This window comes from Marmota monax, unplaced genomic scaffold, assembly GCF_021218885.2.
Source record: "Marmota monax isolate L192 unplaced genomic scaffold, Marmota_monax_Labrador192_F-V1.1 WCK01_AAM20220418_F8-fsc00001, whole genome shotgun sequence".
Classification (NCBI taxonomy): Eukaryota; Metazoa; Chordata; class Mammalia; order Rodentia; family Sciuridae; genus Marmota; species Marmota monax.
This window is the reverse complement of record NW_026693777.1, coordinates 43,672,272-43,693,084: the sequence shown is the minus strand read 5'-3', so window position 1 is coordinate 43,693,084 and position 20,813 is coordinate 43,672,272. Positions and strand designations below refer to the sequence as shown.

The window sequence follows — 20,813 nt, the reverse complement described above, 5'->3', positions numbered from 1 at the left end:
AGGAACTTAGCTAGACCCTATTCCAAAATAAAGAAGGGCTGGGGATGTAGCTCAGTGGTAAGGCACCCTGGGTTCAATCCCCAGAACTACAAATAAGTAAATAAATATTGCTGGGCTCTACTGCCAGAGTTTTAGACTTCAGTAGGTCTAGGATGGGGCCAAGTATATGCATTTCTAGCAAATTCCCAAGTCATACTGATGCTACTGTCCTGGACCAACCACAGTTCAAGAATCTTTGGTTTTACAGGGATCTTGTGAAGTAAATTCTCTTACCTCATAGTGGGATATCTACAGAGTTAACTGGGACATAGAGCCCAGAATTTTTATAAAAATCATTTTGTGGCTATAACTAGCACTACTTACTCAGACTTTACCAAGTAGCTAAACTGCTTTTTTAGGTGTTTTATATTAAACAGAGGTCTCAGTCTTTTAAGTTGCATTTTGAGCAACAGATTGAGGACTCAGTACACACAACCACCTGAAGGCTGAAGCTGAGTGGCCCTCCCACCTGTACAGGTGCCTTGTGGTTTACAGAGCAGTTTCTTCATATGACTTTCCAGGTGGTGGGGATACCATCTCAGAGCAGTTGAAGCCTGTGCTGTCTTGCCCATTGATTAATGTTGTAATACTAGTGCTCAGGTCTACGACATCCTGTCTAGTCTCTACCCCCTCACAGTACGAAGATATGCACAGAGTTAAAGGGCAATAGAATTGTATTTTGAGGGTATCAGGGAGGTTCAGCCTTGCAGTCACAAAGGCACTGGAAGTTAAGTAATGACAAGTAATGATGCCTCCTTACTTGATGCAGTTCCCCCACTCTCCCTGGTACTGGGGAATTGAACCCACAGGTGCCCTATCACTAGGCTAATATGGTCTCCAACTTGGCAATTCTCCTGCCTCAGCCTCCTGAGTTGCTGGGATTACAGGCCTGTACCACCAAGCCCAGCCTTATTTGGGCAGTTTATTGTATTGTATCCTGTTGTACTGGGGATTGAATCTAGGGGGCTTTATCACTGAGCTACACCCTCAGCCCTTTTTATTTTTTATTTTAAGATGGGGTCTGCCTAAATTGCTTAGGGTGTGGCTAAATTGCTGAGGCTGGCTTTGAACTTGTTACTCTCCTGCCTCAGCCTCCCAAATTGCTTGGATTACAAACATGCACCATCATGCCCAGTCGGGGCAATTTAAAGAGAAAGAGTACTTCCCATGCGGTATACACACCACCACCATCATCACCATGGCAGCACAGTCCCCATTGCTCCTATCCCTAGAAACCTAGAAGCCCCTACTGAGTGCTTGGGTTGTGGCTAGCTGCCTTTTAGGCTGTTGTCTCAAAAGGGTGGGCATGGGGGCATTTCCTCCCCTATCTCAAAACCACCACAAGCCCCTGGGGCAGGCAGACGCATACTCTATAATCTGGAGACAGCCCCAGGGTGGGGGTTCCACAAGGCTCTTCCCGGAAGCACGGGGACCTAACTGCCCACACGTCCCGCCCTTTCCTCCTTTCACATTCTGGGGTCTGAAGTAGGCGTGGCCACAGACAATAGGTCCCAGGGGTGTCTCACCAACCGCTGGACACTACCCTATGCTGCCTGCTGTGGTGGCAAGTTCTGAGCTTTCAACATCAGCTGGGGTGGACTGAACTGGCTATGGGCTGCTCCGGCCCTCTGCTGCTGTGGCTCGGAGCTGCGGGTAAGTGCTGTCTGGCGGTCAAGGAACGAGCCGACCAGAGGCACCTTCCTAGACTTGGGGACAGCGTTCGCGACAGACCAGGGCATAGTGGTTCCTGCCGAGGCTTTGGACCTTCGCGGTTAAAGCTCTCCACGTTTGTGGAGTGCAGGCGGAGAAGCGCCAGACGCGCCCAAATCCTAGGATCCTATCGCGCATCTTGGGAACCAAGAACAAGCCCTGTGTGTTAGCACTGCCTGGGAGTAGGGCCTCTAATCTAAGTAAAGAAAAACGGGGAGGGCTGCAGAACCGGGCTCAGTTATTCAGGGGGAAGGACTCTTGAGGGGAGAACCTGGTAGAGGTGATCAGCCGGCAACCCGCGAGGCTTTGGCGACCGAGTTGGGTTATTGCCGGCTTCCAGGCTTCAGTGTGCACTGGCTGGGCAGTGTTTAGGGGTGTGGCCGCGAAGAGCAGTAGAGGGATTATTGTCTCTCTTTAACCCCCAGCCCTGCCGGATTAATATCCTACGCCCTTTCCCAACCCCTCTATTTCCCTGCCACATTTCAGGCGCCATTCTCTGCTGCAGCGCCGGGTCCCAGGCGCCTTTTCTTCCATCCTCGCCCTTGCCGCTACCAATTCCAAGCCCCTGGGACTCGAAAGTGGCCGCCCCGCCTAACAGATTAGAGCCAGATTCCCCCACAAATTCTCTAGGTGAGCTCCGCGGGCTCTTCCATTCAATAATCTCAGACCCCGAGGCCTGGCCAGGGGCTCGACAACCCTTTCCTTACTCCCGCTCCCAGGCATAGAGGGTCCTTGGCTGTTCTCCACCTGCGGGGCCAGCGGCCGATGGGGCCCCACACAAACACAATGTGATTGGGCATACGAGGGGACCAGCGTGATGGTGACAGTGGGAGCCGAAGGGCCTCTGAAAGGGGTGCAGCTGTGGCGGGCGCCAGGCACCGGCCAGTATCTGTAAGTGTTGGGGATGGGTAGAGGTGGTGGTGACCTGCTAGTCTGGGATTTTACAGTAACAGAAAAAAAGGCCACATGCCCATCCATCACATTGCATAGAGTATTCTGCTGCAATAACTAACGTGGCGACCTTGACTGTATCTCCTTCCAGTGGACCATGGGAAGAGTAGCCATAGTCACTGAATTAGCATGTACTTTGGAGCCTAGTATGGCCGAGATGATTGCCCCTAATCAGCAGCGGCGCCAACGGGGGCTTGAGCCTCCTGCCATCTCCATTAAAATATATTCAAAATCTAACGTTTTGGTATGCAAACCTAGTCTTCCCATCCCTTCAGAGTCTACTACAGTTTCTAAGTTCCTTGGATAAGAAATTTTGGAGATCTCCCGGACCAAGGGCCAGGGACTCAGCGCCCTCTTCCCTCAGGATCTCAGCCTACGGAGCCGCAGGCGGCAAGGGCGCCAAGAACCACCTGTCGCGGGCGCATGGCGTCTTCGTCTCAGGGATCTTCTCCCTAAGTCGTGGGGAGCAGCTGTATATCCTAGTGGGGCAGCAGGGAGAGGACGCCTGTCCAGGAGTAAGTGGATTCAGAAGGAAAAAGGTGGTTTGAGTGTCCAGGACAGGGGATGGGTGTCATGGGGGTGGCCATCGGGGCATTCCTTCCTCGGTGCTCAGACACCTCAGCGATCTGAGGGTCCCAGGCCAGGCTCATTTTGCCCTTGGCTCTCGCAGGGTAGTCCCGAGAGCCAACTCGTCTGTCTTGGAGAGTCTCAGTCCACTGAAGAGCACACGGCGGCGGCCGATGAAACCAAAAGAGTCCGGGGGTCGCAGCACTGGGCTGGAGGTGGTGGGGGTGGAGGGGGCGCCACCTACGTCTTCCGGGTACGTGCTACGACCGGTGCTGGCCACGCTTGCCCTTCAGCCCAGCGTTGAGGTCCCTGTCCTCCTACCCGGGGCTCACACGCACGAGCTCTACTTCATTCCTTGAGGTCCCTTTATACCTGGGCGCAGCAGGAAGCCCATGCTCTCCTCTGGCCCTGGAGCGGGAGCTCTCGCCCGGCCGGAGTCCTTCCTCGACGGCAGGGAAGGCGCCCTCTCTAAACGCGCTGCTGGCCCCATAGCTACGCGCCGGCGAGCTGGAGCCGCTGCTGGTGGCTGCTGGAGGCGGCGGTCGGGCCTACCTGAGGCGGCAGGACCGAGCCCGGACTCAGGCCGCCCCAGAGAAACTGGAAAACCGGTCGGCGGCGCCAGGGAGCGGCGGGAGAGGAGGGGCGGCAGGTGAGGGCGCGGGACCACCGCGGGCAAGGGCGCTACTCCCCACCCCCTGCTGCCAATCATCCTGCTGTCGCTCTGTAGGTGGAGGGGGCGGCTGGACATCACAGGCCCGCTCTCCGCAGTCTGGCCGCTCACTGAAGGAAGGGGCAGAGGGCGGCCAGGGATGTGCCGAGGCCAGGGCTACACTCGGCTGGGCCGCAGTCGGCGGCTTCGGGGGCGGTGGCGGGGCCTGCACTGCCGGTGGAGGAGGCGGTGGCTACCGGGGTAGGTGCATCCTTGTGGAGGGCCTCTATTCTGGGAGCAGGCTTTTTAGGATAGGTGGGAAAGGCTCCTAGCTTAATTGTGCCAGACCAGAGCAGGAGCTCTTAGAAAAGGAGGTCAAATCAATTGCGAATCATACATGCCACAGGTCTCCCCTAGAATTGCAGTTTAATCCAGGACCTTTTCCATCACAAGTCCTCTCCTTGCGCTGAAGCAGTCTGTGGAATTTAGAACTCACTGAGAGAGCAAGCTGAGCCAGGAGGCGGAAAGACAGGAATAGTTTTTTTGTTTGTTTGTTTTGTTTGTTCGTTTTTGTTTTGGTGCCAAGGATTCAACCCAGGGATGCTTAACCACTAAGCCACATCCCCAGCCCTTTTATTTTATTTTATTTTGAAACAGGGCCTTGCTAAATAGCTTAGAGCCATTTAGTTGCCAGGCTGGCTCTGAACTTGCATTCCTCTGCCTCAGCCTCCTTAGCAGCTGGGGTTACAGGTCTGCACAACTCCACCCAGCAGAAATAGTTTAAGGTGAAAATTTTATGTGATACTCTGAACCAATGGCCTCAGCACCAATAAAGTTGTTGGAAATGCAAATTATAAGGGTTGGAGTGGGGAGATGGGGTCAAAGGATATAAAACTTCAGTTAAGAAGAATAAGTTCAAGATCTACTGCAGAACATGTGACTACAGTTAATAGCAATGTTTTCTACAATATGGCTAAGAGAGTAGCCAGGTACTAGTGGTGCTGGCCTGTAATCCCAGGGATTCAGGAGGCTGTAGCAAGAGAATTCCAAGTTCTAGGCTAGACTTAGCAAGTTTAAGTGGCAATTATTTCAAGACCCTGTCTCAAGAAATAAGATGTTCTGGGGATGTAGCTTATCAGTAAAGTGCCTTTCGGGTTCTATCCCCAGTACTGCAAAAATAAATAAACAAAAATAAATAAGGGTTGGGGTTGTGGCTCAGTGGTAGAGTACTCTCTTAGCATGTGTGGGTTCAATCCTCAGTACCACATAAAAATAAATAAAATAAAATAAAGGTGTTGTGTCTACCTAAACCTAAGAAAAAATTTTTTTAAATATTAATTTTTTTAGTTGTAGATGGACACAATACCCTTATTTTATTTATTTATTTTTATATGGTGCTGAGGATGGAACCCAGGGCCTCTCATGTGCTAGGCAATCGCTCTACTGCTGAGCCACAACCCCAGCCCCAAGAGAAAAAAAATTTTTAAATAAATAAGAGAATATATTTTAGGTGTTCTCCCACAAAAAGTAAGTCATGTAAATAGTGCATATGTTGATTGGCTCAAATTAGCACCTGGATGGCAAGGCTACAGAGTAGGGGACAATGGGGTTTCCACCAGGAGGGAGATTCCAGCTTCCCATCTATGAGGCAGCTGTGTGCCCCTTCCTCCCCCCACCCTCACTCTACTCACTCTTTTTATATTCAAACCTTCTATCACTCTTAATTTCTAGGGGGTGATGCCTCAGAGACTGACATCTTCTGGGCTGATGGGGAAGATGGGGTATCTTTCATACACCCCAGCAGTGAACTCTACCTGCAGCCTCTGGCAGGTATGGGCCCCCACCCCTCACCAGCTCTGTACTGTGAACTACATTGTTGTGGGCTATTGGTTGTGATACCAGTATGGACATTCTGGAATGCTTGTCAGGTATCCTCTTGCTATGAAATCTATTCAAATACCTGGGGAATCAAGGGTCCCAGAATTGGGAATATTCAGGCTTGACAGAAGTCCTCCAGGCTCCCCCTCTGCCCTGGGTACTTAATGCTATTCCTTGCTCTAAACTCCTGTGCTAGCCAGGTATGGTGGTGAACGCCTGTAACTCCAGTGACTCGGGAATCTGAGGCAGGATCACATATTTAAGGCCAGCCTTAAATTCAGCAACATAGTGAAGCCCTAAGCAACTTAAAGAGTCCCTATCTTAAAATAAAGAAATAAAAAGGGCTGGGATGTGGCTCATTAGTTAAGTGCCCCTGGGTTCAATCCCTAGTACAATAGATGATAGATAGATAGATAGATAGATAGATAGATAGATAGATAGATATAATAAACTCCTGGGTGAGAATTAACCACATGGTTGGAAAAAGACCTATGCCCCCAAACTCCTTTCACAATCCTCATCCCCACCATACCATATCAGTTATTTTATTCATAGTCATAGAGAACCATGGAGAGGTGGAAATCCGAAGGCACCACAATTGCAGTCATTGCTCTTTGAAAGACTGCCAGTGGCAGGCTGAGCTCCATTTGACTGAATGCATGTGCCCAGAAGGCATGGAGCTAGCTGTGGATAACATCACTTGCAGGGGTATGTCTTGCCTTTTTTTCCAGGTCTGAACTTCTGGGTTTCAGGCTGAGAGGAGCAGCAGGGCACTGGGAAAGATGATATAGATGCCTGATGAGTGCCAGGCACTGTGACAGATACTAGGCAGGGGATTACAGATGGATCAGTGCTTGCTCTGCCTTCAAGAAGTGTGTAGGCCAGTGTGGGAGGTGAGATGGATATTTAGAAATAGATATATAGATATATATCTAAAAATGACAGTTGCAATGGGAGGTGTCAAGTGTTTTAGGGGTTCTCAAGAGGGAGAGTTTGCTTTTGTCTAGAATAATTGGGAATGTCATTGTGGAAAAGTTTACACTGAGCTGAGTTTTGAAGCATGGTTAAGACTTAAGGGTAGAGGGACATGGAACTTGCCGTTGAAGTTTTCTCTTTCTTTCTAGACCTGCCAACCGCCTCAAGCCCACTGGTTCTGATGGTGGCTGTAGTGGTGACCTTGATACTGAGCCTCCTTATGGTGTGTGGGGTCCTGATTTTGGGTATGGAGCATCTAGTTGGCATGGCTGATCCAGTGCTACCTCTTCTCCACTGAGCTGTGATGGGCTGTAATGGGTCCCAGGGTCATATGTGACTGACTTCAGAACCCCTTTTCCCCTCCAGCGGACTCCTCTGGTTTTCAAAGAGTAGAAACAGCTGGAGAGGCCTGGGGAAAACATCTACTTGAATGGGCAACTGGAAGTGTCCTAGGCAGGGGGAGGCAGAGTAGGATTGATGGACAAGTACAGGGAATACCTGTGTTCTTCCTATTCTCAGTGAACCGGAAGAAGTGGCAGGGCCTATGGGGGTCCAGGCGGCCAGATCCTGAGCTTGAGCTGAGCAAGCTTCGAACCTCTGCCATCAGGACAGCCCCCAATCCCTATTACTGCCAGGTAGGGCTTGGTCTGACCCAGTCGTGGCCTCTGCCCCCAGGGCTCACGGAGGTTTCCCCAGCCAATGTCACTCTGCTCAGGTGAGTCCCCCCACCACTTTCTGAAAACTGTTGTGCTCTGAATCCCCACCTCTGATCCTCTCCATCCTGTGGTAGATTATGGATCAATTATGGTGCATTTGAGCAATCAATTTAAACCTCTTGTGTAGGGGATGAAGGCCCATACAAGCTATAAAAGGAGAGAGGGCAGGATCAACTCTCTGCCCCAATTCTGGAATGATAAGGACCTTAGAATATGACTCTCCTGGAGCCCAAGGATTGCCACCCTTCCAGGGTGTTTGCAGCACCATAACTGAAGGCCTCATCTCCTGGAGTAGGGGCACACACCTGTAATCCTAGCAACTTGGGAGGCTGAGGGAGGAGGATCACAAATTTGAGGCTAGCCTTAGCAACTTAGCAAGACCCTGTCTCAAGATGAATAATAATAATAATAATAATAATAATAATAATAATAATAATAATAATAATAAAAAGGACCAGGGATATAGCTCACTGGTAAAGCACCCGGGGTTCAATCCCCAGTCAAAGGAAAAAAAATAAATAAAAGGCCTTATCACAGCCTTCCACCCCAACTCCCATTCCATTTGTCTGCTCTCTGCCTCAGCTCTGTGTGAGTTAGCACCACTCTTCTAGGGCTTGTGCTTGGAGACATCCATGATGCAGAGAGAGGTCAAATAGGGTCATCAGGGTACATAATGGGACAAAGCAGTTAACCCTCTGGGACCCTTCTCTGTGTCAGCTACCCACTCTCTTCCAACCTGTCTTCCTGCAGAGCCCTGGGCCACGGTGCCTTTGGGAAAGTGTATGAGGGATTGGTAATTGGCCTTCCTGGGGACTCCAGCCCCCTACAGGTGGCAATCAAGGTGAGGGGGTAGGGCTTCTGGTTGGTTGTAGGAGAATAGGGCACCACAGAAGGATGGACAATTGCTAGAGCTATGGTGAACTGCACTCATGGTTTCCAGAGGAACTCAGAACTTTGCTTTTCCTCCCCAGACTCTGCCAGATCTCTGCTCTCATCAGGATGAGTTGGATTTTCTCATGGAGGCGCTCATCATCAGGTGCCCCTGGGGCTTGTGCATAGAGGTGGGAAAGCCCAGTTTCACCTGCAGAAATGGCCTCCCCTGCATTCTGGGGTTAAGAGGTAGCATATTTAGGGACACAGGGTCCTCTGCATTTGTGCAGAACTTAGAACATGTTTCTCTCCCTGCTGGTGATGGGGTATGTGCACTACTTGATTCAGCAAGTTCAGCCATCAGAACATCGTGCGCTGTGTGGGGCTCAGCCTCAGGGCTGTGCCTCGCCTCATTCTGCTGGAACTGATGTCTGGAGGGGACATGAAGAGTTTCCTGAGGCAGAGTCGTCCCAACCTGGTGAGACACTACTTCCAGCCCTCCAGGCCCCTCTCAAGACTCTGTCACATGTGTCCACAGACTTGCATGGACTGATGTGTCCTTTGCCTGATCCAGGGTCAGCCATCACCTCTGGCCATGCAGGACCTGCTGCAGCTGGCCCAGGACATAGCCCAGGGCTGCCACTACCTTGAGGAAAATTGCTTCATCCACAGGTTAGGAGCAATCCTGGCTCAGAGGACTCCCAGCCCAACTCATTCCCCAAGGAATAACTCTTGCACATAACTTTTAAGGAAATAGATCAGGAAGGGCCAGAGCTTCTCAATTCTGAAAGAGATCTTTTGCCCTATTCTACAGGGACATTGCCGCCAGGAACTGTCTGCTGAGCTGCACTGGACCCAGCCGTGTGGCCAAGATTGGGGACTTTGGGATGGCAAGAGATATCTACCGGTGTGAAGCCTGGGGAAATGGGAAACTGCTACTCCAAGGGGGTTTACCAGCACCTTGATGGTATTTGAACACTTGTCACTCTCCTCCCTCCTGTAGGGCCAATTATTACCGTAAGGCAGGGCAGGCCTTGCTCCCAGTCAAATGGATGCCCCCAGAGGCCCTTCTGGAGGGCATCTTCACATCGAAGACAGACTCCTGGTGATGAGATATTCTCCCTTGCACTTTTCTACCCTGCTTTGAAACTAATCCTGTCCTTCGGTGGCTGCCTGGTTTGTGGGAAGGGTTGGTTGGACCTGATGGGCCTCACTTGTCTCTCCGACTTACAATGCAGGTCTTTTGGGGTACTGCTCTGGGAGATCTTCTCACTGGGTTACATGCCCTACCCTGGGCATACCAACCAAGAGGTGCTGGACTTCATCATTGCAGGGAGCCGGATGGACCCTCCTCAGGGCTGTCCAGGGCCTGTGTGAGTTTAGAGCACTACCCAGGAAGGGAGGTCCCTAGAGACCATGGTGGCCACAAATTCCTGCCTTCCTCCAGGTACCGCATCATGACCCAGTGTTGGCAGTATCAACCTGAACTCCGCCCCAACTTTGCCAGCATCTTGGAGCGCCTTCAATACTGTACTCAGGTATGCCTCTTAATAATGATTTTCCCCATAACCCCTCTGACCAGCTTGGCCTTGTGACTCAGGAAGAAAGCCCTAAAACTACTCTGCGGCCCACTGTTCCCCTACCTTCCCGTTACAGGACCCTGATGTGCTTAATTCACCACTGCCAATGGAACTAAAGCCCACTCTGGAGGATGAAGGGGCTTCTAGCCTGGGGAACAGGTCCTTGGAGGGCCTAAGATCCCCACAACCCCAGGACCTGAGTCCAGAGAATTTGAAAAACTGGGAAAGGAGGCCTCTTGGCCCTCACCTATCCTCTGGCCTCAAGCCCCTCAAATCCCAAGGTCTCCAACCTCAGAATCTTTGGAATCCCACCTATGGCTCTTGGGTCCCAAGGGACCCTGATTGAGGACTCAGACACTGTTCTTAGCAACTGCTCCTCCCTGTACCCCTTTCCAGGCTTCTAGTGCCTTGTTAGTCCAGTAGCCTCTGTTCCCCTGCAGTCTGTGCTGTATGTCTGGACCTGTCTCAGGGCAGTCCTGGCAGCACTGGACTTTTATGCTAGAAACCAGCCCCAGGCCTCTTGGGGAAGGGCCTAGCTACTCCCAGCCTTTGGTCTTTGGGACCAGAAGCCATTCCCTCACACCCCAGTTATGGTGGGGAGTGTGGATTACCCTCTCCCCACATCTTTTATCTCCAACCCCATAGATATTTCTAATAAAAAATTCTTTTTACACCTTCCAGTGATCTGAGTGGACATGAAATATTTTAGAACTGAGGAAAGGAGTCCAGAGGAGGGAGTGGATGAGGCCTGAGTCACAAAACTGAGTCTTTGAGTTTTATTAGGAATGAGGAGTCCATTGTAGTGTGGGAAGTTAGACCAATAGGTCTAGACCTGTGAAATAAAATTTTTTACCTGGCCCCTCTGGAGAGGTACAAAGCTGCCTCAGAAGAGCTGGGCTGGCGAAGGAGCCCATGGTTCCCCTCCCCTCCTATAAAATTAGTGTCATTAAGCTCTGGGAACACTGGGGCTCAGTGGAGGCCAATTCTGGGTGTTGGCAGTGCATTCCCTTAGTGGTTGGCACCTGGCCCTGCAGGACTGAATGAACTGCCCACCCAGCGGTATTCCTGTCTCTTGCTGGCATGCACAGTGGGGATGCAGCTGCAGGTCCACATCTGTCTGACTGTTGGCCCAAGTGTTGGGACAAAGGGTTGGCTTCATCTCTCAGCAAGACTGGCCAGGATGGTAATGAGATTGTCCAGCCCCAGCAAATAGCCGTCCTCACGGTTGCCCTCCTCCCAGGGCCGCCGGTGGTCCAGGATCTGGCCATCGGGAAGGGGTGTGGTCTTGCCAAAGTCGATGAGCCACACGCCGGCTCGATGGCAATGATCATGCACAAACAGGAGCGAGCTGCCAATCACCTGCCAAGCCCCAACAGTCAGGCCTTTTCCTGAAGAAGTCCCACAACTCTTTTCCCACTCTAACCACCATAGACCCAGCACCTGAGCACACTAGCCTCTTACCTCATGCCTCCTAAAGAACTCAGAGACCTCCAGGGTATCTCGGATCTGCTGCAGACGGTTCAGATACATCCTCTGGAGAGGGTAGAGTAGGCAAATTAATTTTACAAGCTAAGGAAGTCCTGCTAACATTAGGAGCCATGATGCATTTTCAGCTTGGCAAATATGGTTGTGAGACTCCCCTGCATGGCTCGGGAGGGAAGGAAATACAGCAATTACAACAATTAAATAAATGCTACCAAGGGAAGTCACATAGGCAAAGGCACTGGAACAGGTGACCAGGAGGCACCCTTGGGTTCAGATGCTTCAATATATCAGGATTCTGGGATCAGGTTCTCACCAGCACTTCTGCATCGCCTTGTACAAACTCCTCAAAGACCCGAGTCACTTGCTCCCGGCTTCGTGTAGTCTTGAAGTCGGTGCTGCAGGAGCCATCTGCTTTCTGAAGGAGGTGGGCAGGGAGTGTCAGGGGCTCTGACCCGCATGGGGTGGCGGGAAGAGAATCATGCCAGGGCAGCAATACCTCCCAGGACATTAACTTCTAGGGACAGTGAGACCGCCGCCAGAGGGCGTCGCTCGGTGCTGCTGGTGGAGTGGTCAAAAAAGTGGGTAGAACACCAGCCCGGCGAAAGGGGCTGGGATGAAACAAGGGCCCAGACGTTGAGGTGCAAAGCAAAGTGGGCCTGGCCCACCTTGATGCCCTCGATACGGAAGCCAAGCGTGGTACTGGAACTGATGCCTTCCCGCCACTGCATGTAGCGAGGCTTAGTGACAGCCCGTTGCGCATGCTCCTCCTCAGTGGGTGCTGCAGGATCCACCGCCAGCATCTTCTTGTACATGTCCTTCCGAAGTTTGGGCCGCTCTCTGGCCTTGGTCAGTTCCTCTTCCAGGTAAGTCCTGCGGGAGCACAGACAGGAAACAGGATGTGAGGTGCGGGCACCAGGACCCCAATCTAGTACTTCCCTTAGGAACTGAATTGAGAGATTGTCCCAGCCCACGTTGGTTCCTCTTGGCCCAGCAGGGCATGCAAACCTGACGCCCATCTTGCAGTCAAGCACGCAGGGTCCATCGAAGCCATCAAGCAGGTCCTGCAATTGCAAGTAGCTTTCGCCGTCGCGCTCAACAACGCCATGGAAGGCGGGCACACAGCCACGCAGCGCATCAGCCATCAGCCGCGCCAGGCAATAGCGCTCAGGCTCCGAGCTGCGCTTCAGGATCAGTCCACTCGTGCCGGCAGCCTTGAAACTCCCTGCGGAAGGGCACTAGTTAGTGCTACTCAGTCCCTTCCAGTCTCAGTAACCCTCCCCACGCACTGGTCCCGGCAGTGATTCTCACTTACCTGTGTGTCCCGCCAGCTGCACCCAGGCATAGCGCTTCTTGAAAGGGCTCATGACTGGCAGATTCACCATGGTCCGGATCTTTTGCCAGTGGCTTTTCTGAAAGCAACACGGGCCCAGTCTGCAAACTGGTGTCTCAGTAATGCATAAACGTTTTCCACTGGAATAGGGCCTTGTCCTGACCCCAACCCAGTGGAAGCAGCTGGGGTCACACAATTTCATTTACTCATCCATTCATTCAGGGAGTTTATTGTGGGGCAATGTGGTGGGCACTGAAGCAGACATAGAGAACCTGATTTCAGTTTCTCCAATAAGCTGAAAAGAGCCCTGGACCTAGTAGTGTCAGAAAGCTCAAGTTTATGCCTCAGCTCTACCACTCAGAAGTTACTTTGGGTGGGTTACTAAATTGCACTATCAAGGTTTTTCAACTTTTGTGAGCATGGGAACAACTTGATGATCACCCTTGTTACAGATTTGAGGCTCTATGAGTCTACTGCAGGGAAACTCTGAGTAGGTCTGGAATGTAGCCAAAAATTTGCATTTCTATCAATGCTTCAGAAGATTCTAGGGCCTGAGAAACAAGCCTTTGTGTGTCAGTCTTTTCATCTATAAAATGGAGAAATAACTACACTTTCTGGGTTGTTGGGAGTAGTAAATGAGTCTTGGGTGTGATATGCGCTCAGCTCCCTGGGGCATCTCATTCCGTGGTGTGAAGCAGAAGATGGACAAATCTGGATCACCAATTAATTCACTAGGGACCTCAGTTCCTTTCATTTAGGGAACAAATAGAATCAACCTTTTGGGGTCTAGGGCATGGATGCCAGCCTGCCAGGGCCTGAGAAAGTTTTGCAGTTCCCCAAGACTCTCAGTTGTCCCTGGATTCCATGCATTCCTCACTTGTTGGCGAAGCCCAAGTCACCCTTGGTTCTGATCTGAACCCAGAAATCTAAGCCTGAAAATAGGAAGCAAAGCTGAATACCTGTCAGACAAAACTGACTGAGAGAAGTAGATTTTGGGGGATGTACCCCTTGCGTTATGAACATTGCTTAGGCCTTCACCCAATCCTGAAAGCAGACAACTGGGACCTTTCTGTTTCTTACCTCGGACTCAGTAGTCCTATGTCTGCTCTCTGAAGTGCACAGGTTTGCTTATCTGTGTCTATTGCCTTCTCACAGGGATGCCTGCCATTTAAAGGAGATACACGTGTATGTCCCCATAGGACTGGAACCCAGTCCTATGCCAAGAGGAAATTCTAAGAGGGAAAAGGAGAACAGAGGAGGTGGCCTAAGTAGTGAAAGGCTGCTAATCATAAAGCCTTTCACATGGGGAGTTGGTGACAAAGCCCTGGGTGGGGAGTGAACAGTGGGTTCCAGTTCTGACTTTGTCACTTTTTAGCTGAGTGAAGCCACACAAATTATATGTATGGGTCTGTGTTCTCTGGGTTGACATAGTGACTGCCCTAACATGAGCTCCATTTACTAACTGCTGACTGCTTGCCAGGCACTTTCTCATCTTCCCTTAGACAGTGTTGCTCTCGCTTTCCTACTAAAGTCCCTACATGGCGCAGTAGGGCGTAATCACATGTCCAATCCGTGGGGAACTGGGGGTGTAGCCAGAAGCAGCCCACTAGAAGCATGACATCTCTTTCAAAACTCCCTTTTAAAATCTTTAAATACATACAAGGCTTGCATTTTCCTGCATAATAAATCCAAGTTTTATTATAAAACTCCCCACCTCCAAATCCTTAAGTAAAATTCCAGGAAGGTTATTTATGTACCATACATATTCAGCAGCATTGTCCCAGACCCCCTTCTCTCACATTCCATTTGGGAATCTTGATGATGATAATCCCCAGGCACAGCAAATACATGAGTTGATATTATTAGTCCCATTTTGCAGGAGAAAATCAAGGCTTATAGGAGTTAATTTTGTGTGTGTGTGCTGCTGGGGATTGAACCTAGGGCCTTGGGGATACTAGACAAGTGCTTTACCACTAAGCTATATCACCAGCTTTCAGAGAACTTAGCATCCCCTTATTCCTTGGCCCTAACTCCCCATTTCTGGTTGAAGCTGTCTACTTGTCCACCTCCCTCCCCTGATCCAGTTTCTCCAGAAGGTTTCAAAGTTCATGCTATCGTCCTATCTCCCTTTATGGAGTCAAATGAGGTACCATATAAGAGAGAGATTTGTACAAGGTAAAATGATTTGCAGCTTTAAGGAGCTAGGAGGGTTTTGATTTCTGAGGGAACACTGAGATTAGCCTGGGGACTTCTCCCTACTGGCTAGACATCTTTGCTTTCATGTAAAGTCATGGTTTTAAAAGTGGGAACTTCAGGCAGTTTTAGGGGCCTGTCAGCAAAATTTGGGGAATAGTAGGACCAGAGTGAATTTAGCAATAGCATAACAACTAGTTCTATAGCTACCCTAGTAAAAGGGGAAAGCAGCTTGGGTTAGTTCTCCAAAGCCTTCTTGGATACATTCATTTGTGAATGTATTATACTTCATGGGGGAGTTATCTCCCTAAGATAGAAGATTCCTTCTGGGGTCATGTGGAAGGAAGCATGGAGGGGTCTGGAAGGTGGAAGGTAGGCCTGGGTGAAGAGGGTTTGATATGGTATACTTCAACTTGGTTCATGTATGATAACAGCATCAAATTGCTCACAAGTTGAGGTGAAATGAAACCATTACCTACTCTTCCTATCCTGGTTTTGTGAGTCTCACATGAGCCAAGAGCAGCAGTCACTATGACTGGTTCTAGCTATGTAGGAAACAAAGGGCTTCCATACCCATTATTTCAGGTGAACCCTCCTGAGGTTTCTTTGACAGGATTTATCTCCCTTGCCAGTAACAGATATGGTCAAGCATGGAAAGAGTTGATGCAAATATCATGAACCCCAACTGGCTACCATCTTCTATCTTAGGGAGACAACTCCCCCATAAAGCATAATACATTCACAAATGAATGTATCCAAGAAGGCTTTGGAGAATCATTCTTCAGTGGGTGGTTAGGTTGGTAAGTGGGTGGGAATTTTGGCTCATGAACAACGGCAGGGAAGATATTTTTGAACAGGTAAGACTTTCATTGTATGGGCATCAGAAAGCAGATTTTTAATGTTACAGAGTGAAATCTAGCTGCCAAGGAGGCCAAAACCCCATCCTTTGCTCCATGGAGATGCCCTTGGAAACCTACACACAGCCAGAAACTACCTGGGTATCTGAGGGCAATAATCAGAGGAGCCGATTGTGTGAGACACTCCTTGATGAAGTCACAAGAGGCCCCCTGGTAATCCCCACTGCTAGGGCTGAACAAGGAATATGTGCTACTGGGCTGAGCTTAGCTGGATACTAGCACCAGACCCTCTCTAATCTAAACTCTATTTGGAAGCCTTAAAGACACTTGTTCCTCATATCACCCCAGACTCTCAGCCTATCTCCTACCAAAACAGATCATTTGCTGTCTTCACTTTCGTTCTGGGGCTCCAGTCAGTCATACAGCTCTCTGCCAGCCCAGCACCCTCCCCATGTTCCAATTGTCCTATCAAACTAGCACTCCCTGTGGTGGTGGTAGGGAGAGCAATCAGTTTAAATTTATACAATGATTTGCACTAAGGTATAAATTGACCCACGACTTCACCTTCCCATGGGCATTTGCTTTTTAAAAAGGAAGTCTGTTAACCTAAATTCTACTCTATAATTAGTGGAAAGTGATGTGTGGGGGTTCTCAGTCCAGAAGGGGACAGCATCCAGGTCTCCTTACCTAGCCTGGAGCACTGAGAGAAGAAAAACAGATGAACAAGAGCCAAGCACCCTCTGTTCTGCTAGAACTACCCCTCACAATTGTTTGAGGAGGCAGGTGTAAGAATATCATGACAACTACCCTTGGGGAAAGGCCTCCAACTACTCTTCTTGGCATGTCTGGGTTTCACTGATCCTGACTCTTCCCTGTACCAGAGGAAAGGCCATCAAAGAAAGGGAGGCTGCCCATTTCCAAATATCCTGCTCTAGACAGGCTTTACAGGATGCTTGGAGTTCTAGGGGAAGGTTGCATGCACCAGAATGAAGCAGGCAGAATCTCCCCTGACCTTGGTCGGCTCAGGCTACAATGTAAGGGGCTGGCCATCTGAGAGTCCTAGAGTGGGGCCACAGTACCCTTTCCTTAGGTGCATCCTTCACAATTCAGCCTGAGGGTTCTGCTTCCTGCTAGGGGAAGCCCTAAAAATGGCCTGGGCGGGCGTGCTGTGCAGACTGTGGGACCCGCGGTGTGAGGCAAAGTCCGTTCAGGGCCCTTCCACGCGGACGCAGGCAACCTCTGTCAACAGCCCCTGGCTTATCTGCTCTGTGGTGGCTGTTTGCCTTCAGGGAGGCCCCGCAGGGCTGGGGGTTGGGAAGGCCTGTAAGACGCAGCCTTGGAACTAGAAGGGCCCTCAACAGCTCCTGGCGTCGGGAGAAGCAGACACTTGGGGTGGGAGAGGTCGACCTGAGGTTGGTCTTCCAAGTCTTGACCCAGCCGAGGCTGCCTACAAACTGCATGCAGGCTTGGGCTGTGGTACCTCTTCCAGGCAATACTGCCGCCACCCCCCCCCACACACACACACCCCCAGCCGCAGCTTGGCTGGATCCCATGGGCGGAAGAGGCTAATGGGGTGTGCCTCGCGCCCCCACTGGTCGCGCCCTTTCTCCCTGAGTCCGCCTCTCAGGTGTCAGAGATTTGAGCGGGGGAGTAGCCTACCTACTGCTCAGGTTGAGGAGGGGTCGGAGGGGTCGGAGGGGTCCGGTCGTTCTTCTATATTCCACTGCCTTGGAAACTCTCGGCGGCACATAGGCCAGTGTGGGCTCAGGATCCATCATTGGTCAGGGGGGTAAGCTTACCCGCCGAGGAAGAAGGATGCGACAGGCTCGTGACTGAGCCCCGCGCCTACACCTGACAGCGGAGGGGTGTTCCTTCTGTGAGGTTTTTTTTTTTTTTTTGTGTGTGTGTGTGTGTGTGTCTTACAAACCCCACCGCTCTCTGGGTATTGTAAATCTCCGAGGTTCTCTGAGTCACGGAGCCATTGAAAGTTGTTATATGGTCGGTCTCCCCCACCTCGTCCAATCCGAGTGTGTAGTGGAGCTCCGGTCCAAAAGGACCAGGCCGTGTCCCAGCACTCTTCCCGCAGCGTCCAGGCAACCCCAGCGTGCGTCCGCGGCTTTCACCCCTAGTCGTCAGGACCAGGTGTTTTGGACAGGCTTGGAGACACTGGGGCGCCCCTCGCTTCTGCCTCAGCTCCCGGGATACTTGCGTAATGTGGATCTAGAACAGTTCCATACTGACTGCGTGCAGTTAAAGAATTTGGTCTTGGTCAAAACCAGGGCGACAAGGCAGCTATCCCAGGAGGCACACATCCCTAAGGAGCGGACACCAGAAATGACTTCACCGCACTCTGGCCTGTTATCCGAGGGTCAAATTTGGTTCCAGAATATCCAGACTATCCAGAGGCAGTGACTACAGATACTGCTCCTGTCCCCTTTCAGCCTCAGTTTACCTTCTCCTGTGCCACGTGCAGGAGCTGTAAACCGAGGACATTGGGGTGCGTACCAGGTGGGCTGCATTCCGCTCCCTGCCCAGAGCTCCAGCCCTGCGCATTCCTTTCCTGCGTCCACGCCTCGTGCGGGAGCCGGGAGCAGACGGCAGCGGCTCCGGAGCAGAGCCTGGAGCGCCGTTCCACTCCCACTCAGGAGAGGGAAACCGTGGCAACGGCGGGGGTGGGGCCGCGGCACCGAGAGGAGGCGGGGAGAGAGGGAAGCGTTCATTTGTCCCCCTAATTCCGAGGGTTCAGGAGGCAAGACTAAGGCTCCTTTGATCCCCCAGTGCTACCTCTTTGCCACCAAGGTATGAGCCCTCACCTCGCCCGTTCTCCACAGCAGGTCGCGTACTCCTCATCCCACTTAGACGCCCCAGGGCCCGGCTGGGACCAGTCTGCGGAGTGGAGGTGAAAACTGCCAAGGCGAGAGGTCCGCCTGGCTCCTCCCTCCGGCCCCCATGTTCCTCCTTAACAGTGTGAATTGGACCCTCAACCCAGGAAGCGTGGGACAGAAGTTGGTCGTACAAGAGCTCAAAGCTGAGTCCCCAAAGCGCAGCCCGGGTGCCCAGCGCTGGCCCCGCCCCCGCGGCCCGTACCTGAACCACCTCCTCGCCTGTTTCCAGCTGCACGTTGCCGCGGCTCCGGCTCTCGCTGTCGCTCAGCAGGTCGTCCTCCGAGTCCTCAAGCAGCGACGAGGAGCCGGTGGAGGAAAGTGACGAGGTGGAAAGGCGCCGTGGCTGTTGCAGGTGCGAGCCCACTGCCGGGAGCCAGTCACCCTCCGGCTCGGGCGGTCCAGGGCTGGCCGGGGGTAGGTCCGGTTCCTCGGCTGTCACGGTCAGCTGCGGGATCACCGGGGCTGGGGGAGCCCGCGGAAGCCCGTTTGGAACCTGTCCCCCACGCCGCTTGGCCCCACGGGCCCGGGGTTCCCCGGCAGCGGCGGCGGCAGCAACCGCGGCGCAGCGCGCCTCGAAGAGCAGGCGCAGCTCTCCGACACTCCGGCGCGGGGCCCGCTCCAGCCCGGGACTGCAGGACCCGGCGCTCCCCGATCGCGCCATGCCCGTCGGGCCTCCGGGAAGGGTCATTTCCCGGCACTGGAGCAGCAACTGAGCCCACCAGCCCGCGGCGCGGCGGGGACTGAAGACGCTCAGCGCCTCCGGCTTGAGACTGCCCCGGGGCGGAGCCTGAGCCGCACCAGTTTGGGCCCCGCCTCGGCCGCGCCCCCCGCCCACTCCTTTCACTTTCAGAGAAAGCGCGGGCCTCCCTGGGCCCTTGCGTGGCTGGGAAGGCTTTGGGTTACCCCTTCTGGTAGCAGGGAATCCCTAACACTGGCTGCACAAAACTCGGGCGTGGCCCAGGCGGCCTCTCGACCCGCCCTCGAGGCGGCGGGAGGGGCCGCTCCACTTCTGGGCCTTACTGTCTTTCTCGGATTTGGAACTGGGAAAAATTCCTCCAGTCGACTCCGAGGACCCTGACCCCACCAGGAAGGAACTGCTCCTGCTTTCACTCAGTTCCTCTGACTCCTTTCCTTATTCATCCAAGGCAAAGTTTTCCAAGTCTCTGAGGCTTTTCTCCAGCCAGGGCCCTAAGCACAGAGTTCAAGGCCATCAGCTTCTCAAAGAATCCCCACCCCAGGGCGTAAGCCCAGTTCGAGACTCTGTCACGGGGTCCAATTGAGGCTGCTCCCCAACCCCCATCCTATGAAGCTCCCCACTTCCTGGCGGGCAGAGGACAAGGTCGGGAGGCGGAGCCTGGATTTCTCCAAGTGTCCCAGTCTAGTCCCGGGCTTCATTCCCTCCCCACACACACACACCCTCTGGCAGTGCAGAACCCTTCCTCCTCCTCCCCCTCCTCCCCCCCCTCCCCTTCTTCCTCTCCCTTTGGAGCTCTGGGGCTTGGTGTCTACTGTGTGACTTTAAGCAAGTCATTTCACCTCTGCTTATTCTCCTTTGCATGGTTACTGTCCACTTTACAAAGTTACTATGAGAATAAAATAAGATTAAATGTAGGCTAAAAAAAATGTGGGCTGAAAATATATAGCTCACCAGTAATTTGCCTAGCATACACAAGGTCCTGGATTCAATCCCCAGCACTGAAAACAACAGCAGCAGCAGCAACAATAAAATAGGTATGAAATCTAAAACGAGATGCTTTTTAGTGTGGTGCTAGATGGAATTTTAGGCAGTTGTTCAACACTTGAGTTCATTTCCTCACTTTTAATTGTAGGAAAACCTCACCGACCTGAGTTGGGGCTGGACTACTTGGAAGAGAGTGCTGATACTGAAATTTCAGACACTGCAAAGCACGGATTAGTGTCATTAGTGCTGTTTAGGTCTTTGGCTTCCTTACATGTTGGTGGTCAACTTAACTGAACTGCGAGGCTGCTTTGAGATGCCAGTATTTTCTGCTTTCCCCCAAATGCCCAAGGATCCCCCATCAGGCACCTATAGCCCTGGATTTTTGAGGTCCTGAGGAGAGGCAATTCCTAGAAGGATTGCCTCCAAGGCTTACTAAAGCCACAGGAG

General features: G+C 52.0%; 2 protein-coding genes across 2 annotated transcripts; one reads left to right on the top strand and one right to left on the bottom strand.

Annotated features, from left to right (window-relative positions):
* The first annotated feature begins 1,557 nt into the window (after positions 1 to 1,557).
* Ltk (leukocyte receptor tyrosine kinase) lies at positions 1,558 to 10,615 on the top strand. The gene is given in 21 exon segments (XM_046461398.2): positions 1,558 to 1,692; positions 2,236 to 2,379; positions 2,469 to 2,640; positions 3,065 to 3,215; positions 3,371 to 3,520; positions 3,760 to 3,916; positions 3,995 to 4,177; positions 5,648 to 5,746; positions 6,350 to 6,502; positions 6,919 to 7,014; positions 7,289 to 7,484; positions 8,236 to 8,326; positions 8,457 to 8,521; positions 8,704 to 8,833; positions 8,930 to 9,027; positions 9,170 to 9,262; positions 9,359 to 9,460; positions 9,594 to 9,728; positions 9,803 to 9,893; positions 10,012 to 10,277; positions 10,279 to 10,615. Coding segments are annotated over 21 exon segments (2,676 nt in total). The 5' UTR covers positions 1,558 to 1,649; the 3' UTR covers positions 10,340 to 10,615.
* Positions 10,616 to 10,646: 31 nt separating this feature from the next.
* On the bottom strand, positions 10,647 to 19,452 carry Itpka (inositol-trisphosphate 3-kinase A). The gene is made up of 7 exons (XM_046461378.2): positions 18,888 to 19,452; positions 12,733 to 12,829; positions 12,426 to 12,642; positions 12,086 to 12,290; positions 11,734 to 11,835; positions 11,397 to 11,468; positions 10,647 to 11,294 (listed from the first exon to the last, which is right to left on the bottom strand). Exons 1-7 carry the CDS (start codon positions 19,371 to 19,373, stop codon positions 11,091 to 11,093), a joined length of 1,383 nt encoding a protein of 460 aa, XP_046317334.1. The 5' UTR covers positions 19,374 to 19,452; the 3' UTR covers positions 10,647 to 11,090.
* Positions 19,453 to 20,813: the final 1,361 nt, after the last annotated feature.

Excerpts from the sequence above, each read along its gene's own strand:
- Itpka (XM_046461378.2), bottom strand. The coding sequence starts at position 19,373 with ATGACCCTTCCCGGAGGCCCGACGGGCATGGCGCGATCGGGGAGCGCC. Across the intron at positions 12,830-18,887 it reads CAGGCGAGGAGGTGGTTCAG|AAAAGCCACTGGCAAAAGAT; the intron begins GTACGGGCCGCG and ends TGTTGCTTTCAG. Across the intron at positions 11,469-11,733 it reads AAGGCGATGCAGAAGTGCTG|AGGATGTATCTGAACCGTCT; the intron begins GTGAGAACCTGA and ends TACCCTCTCCAG.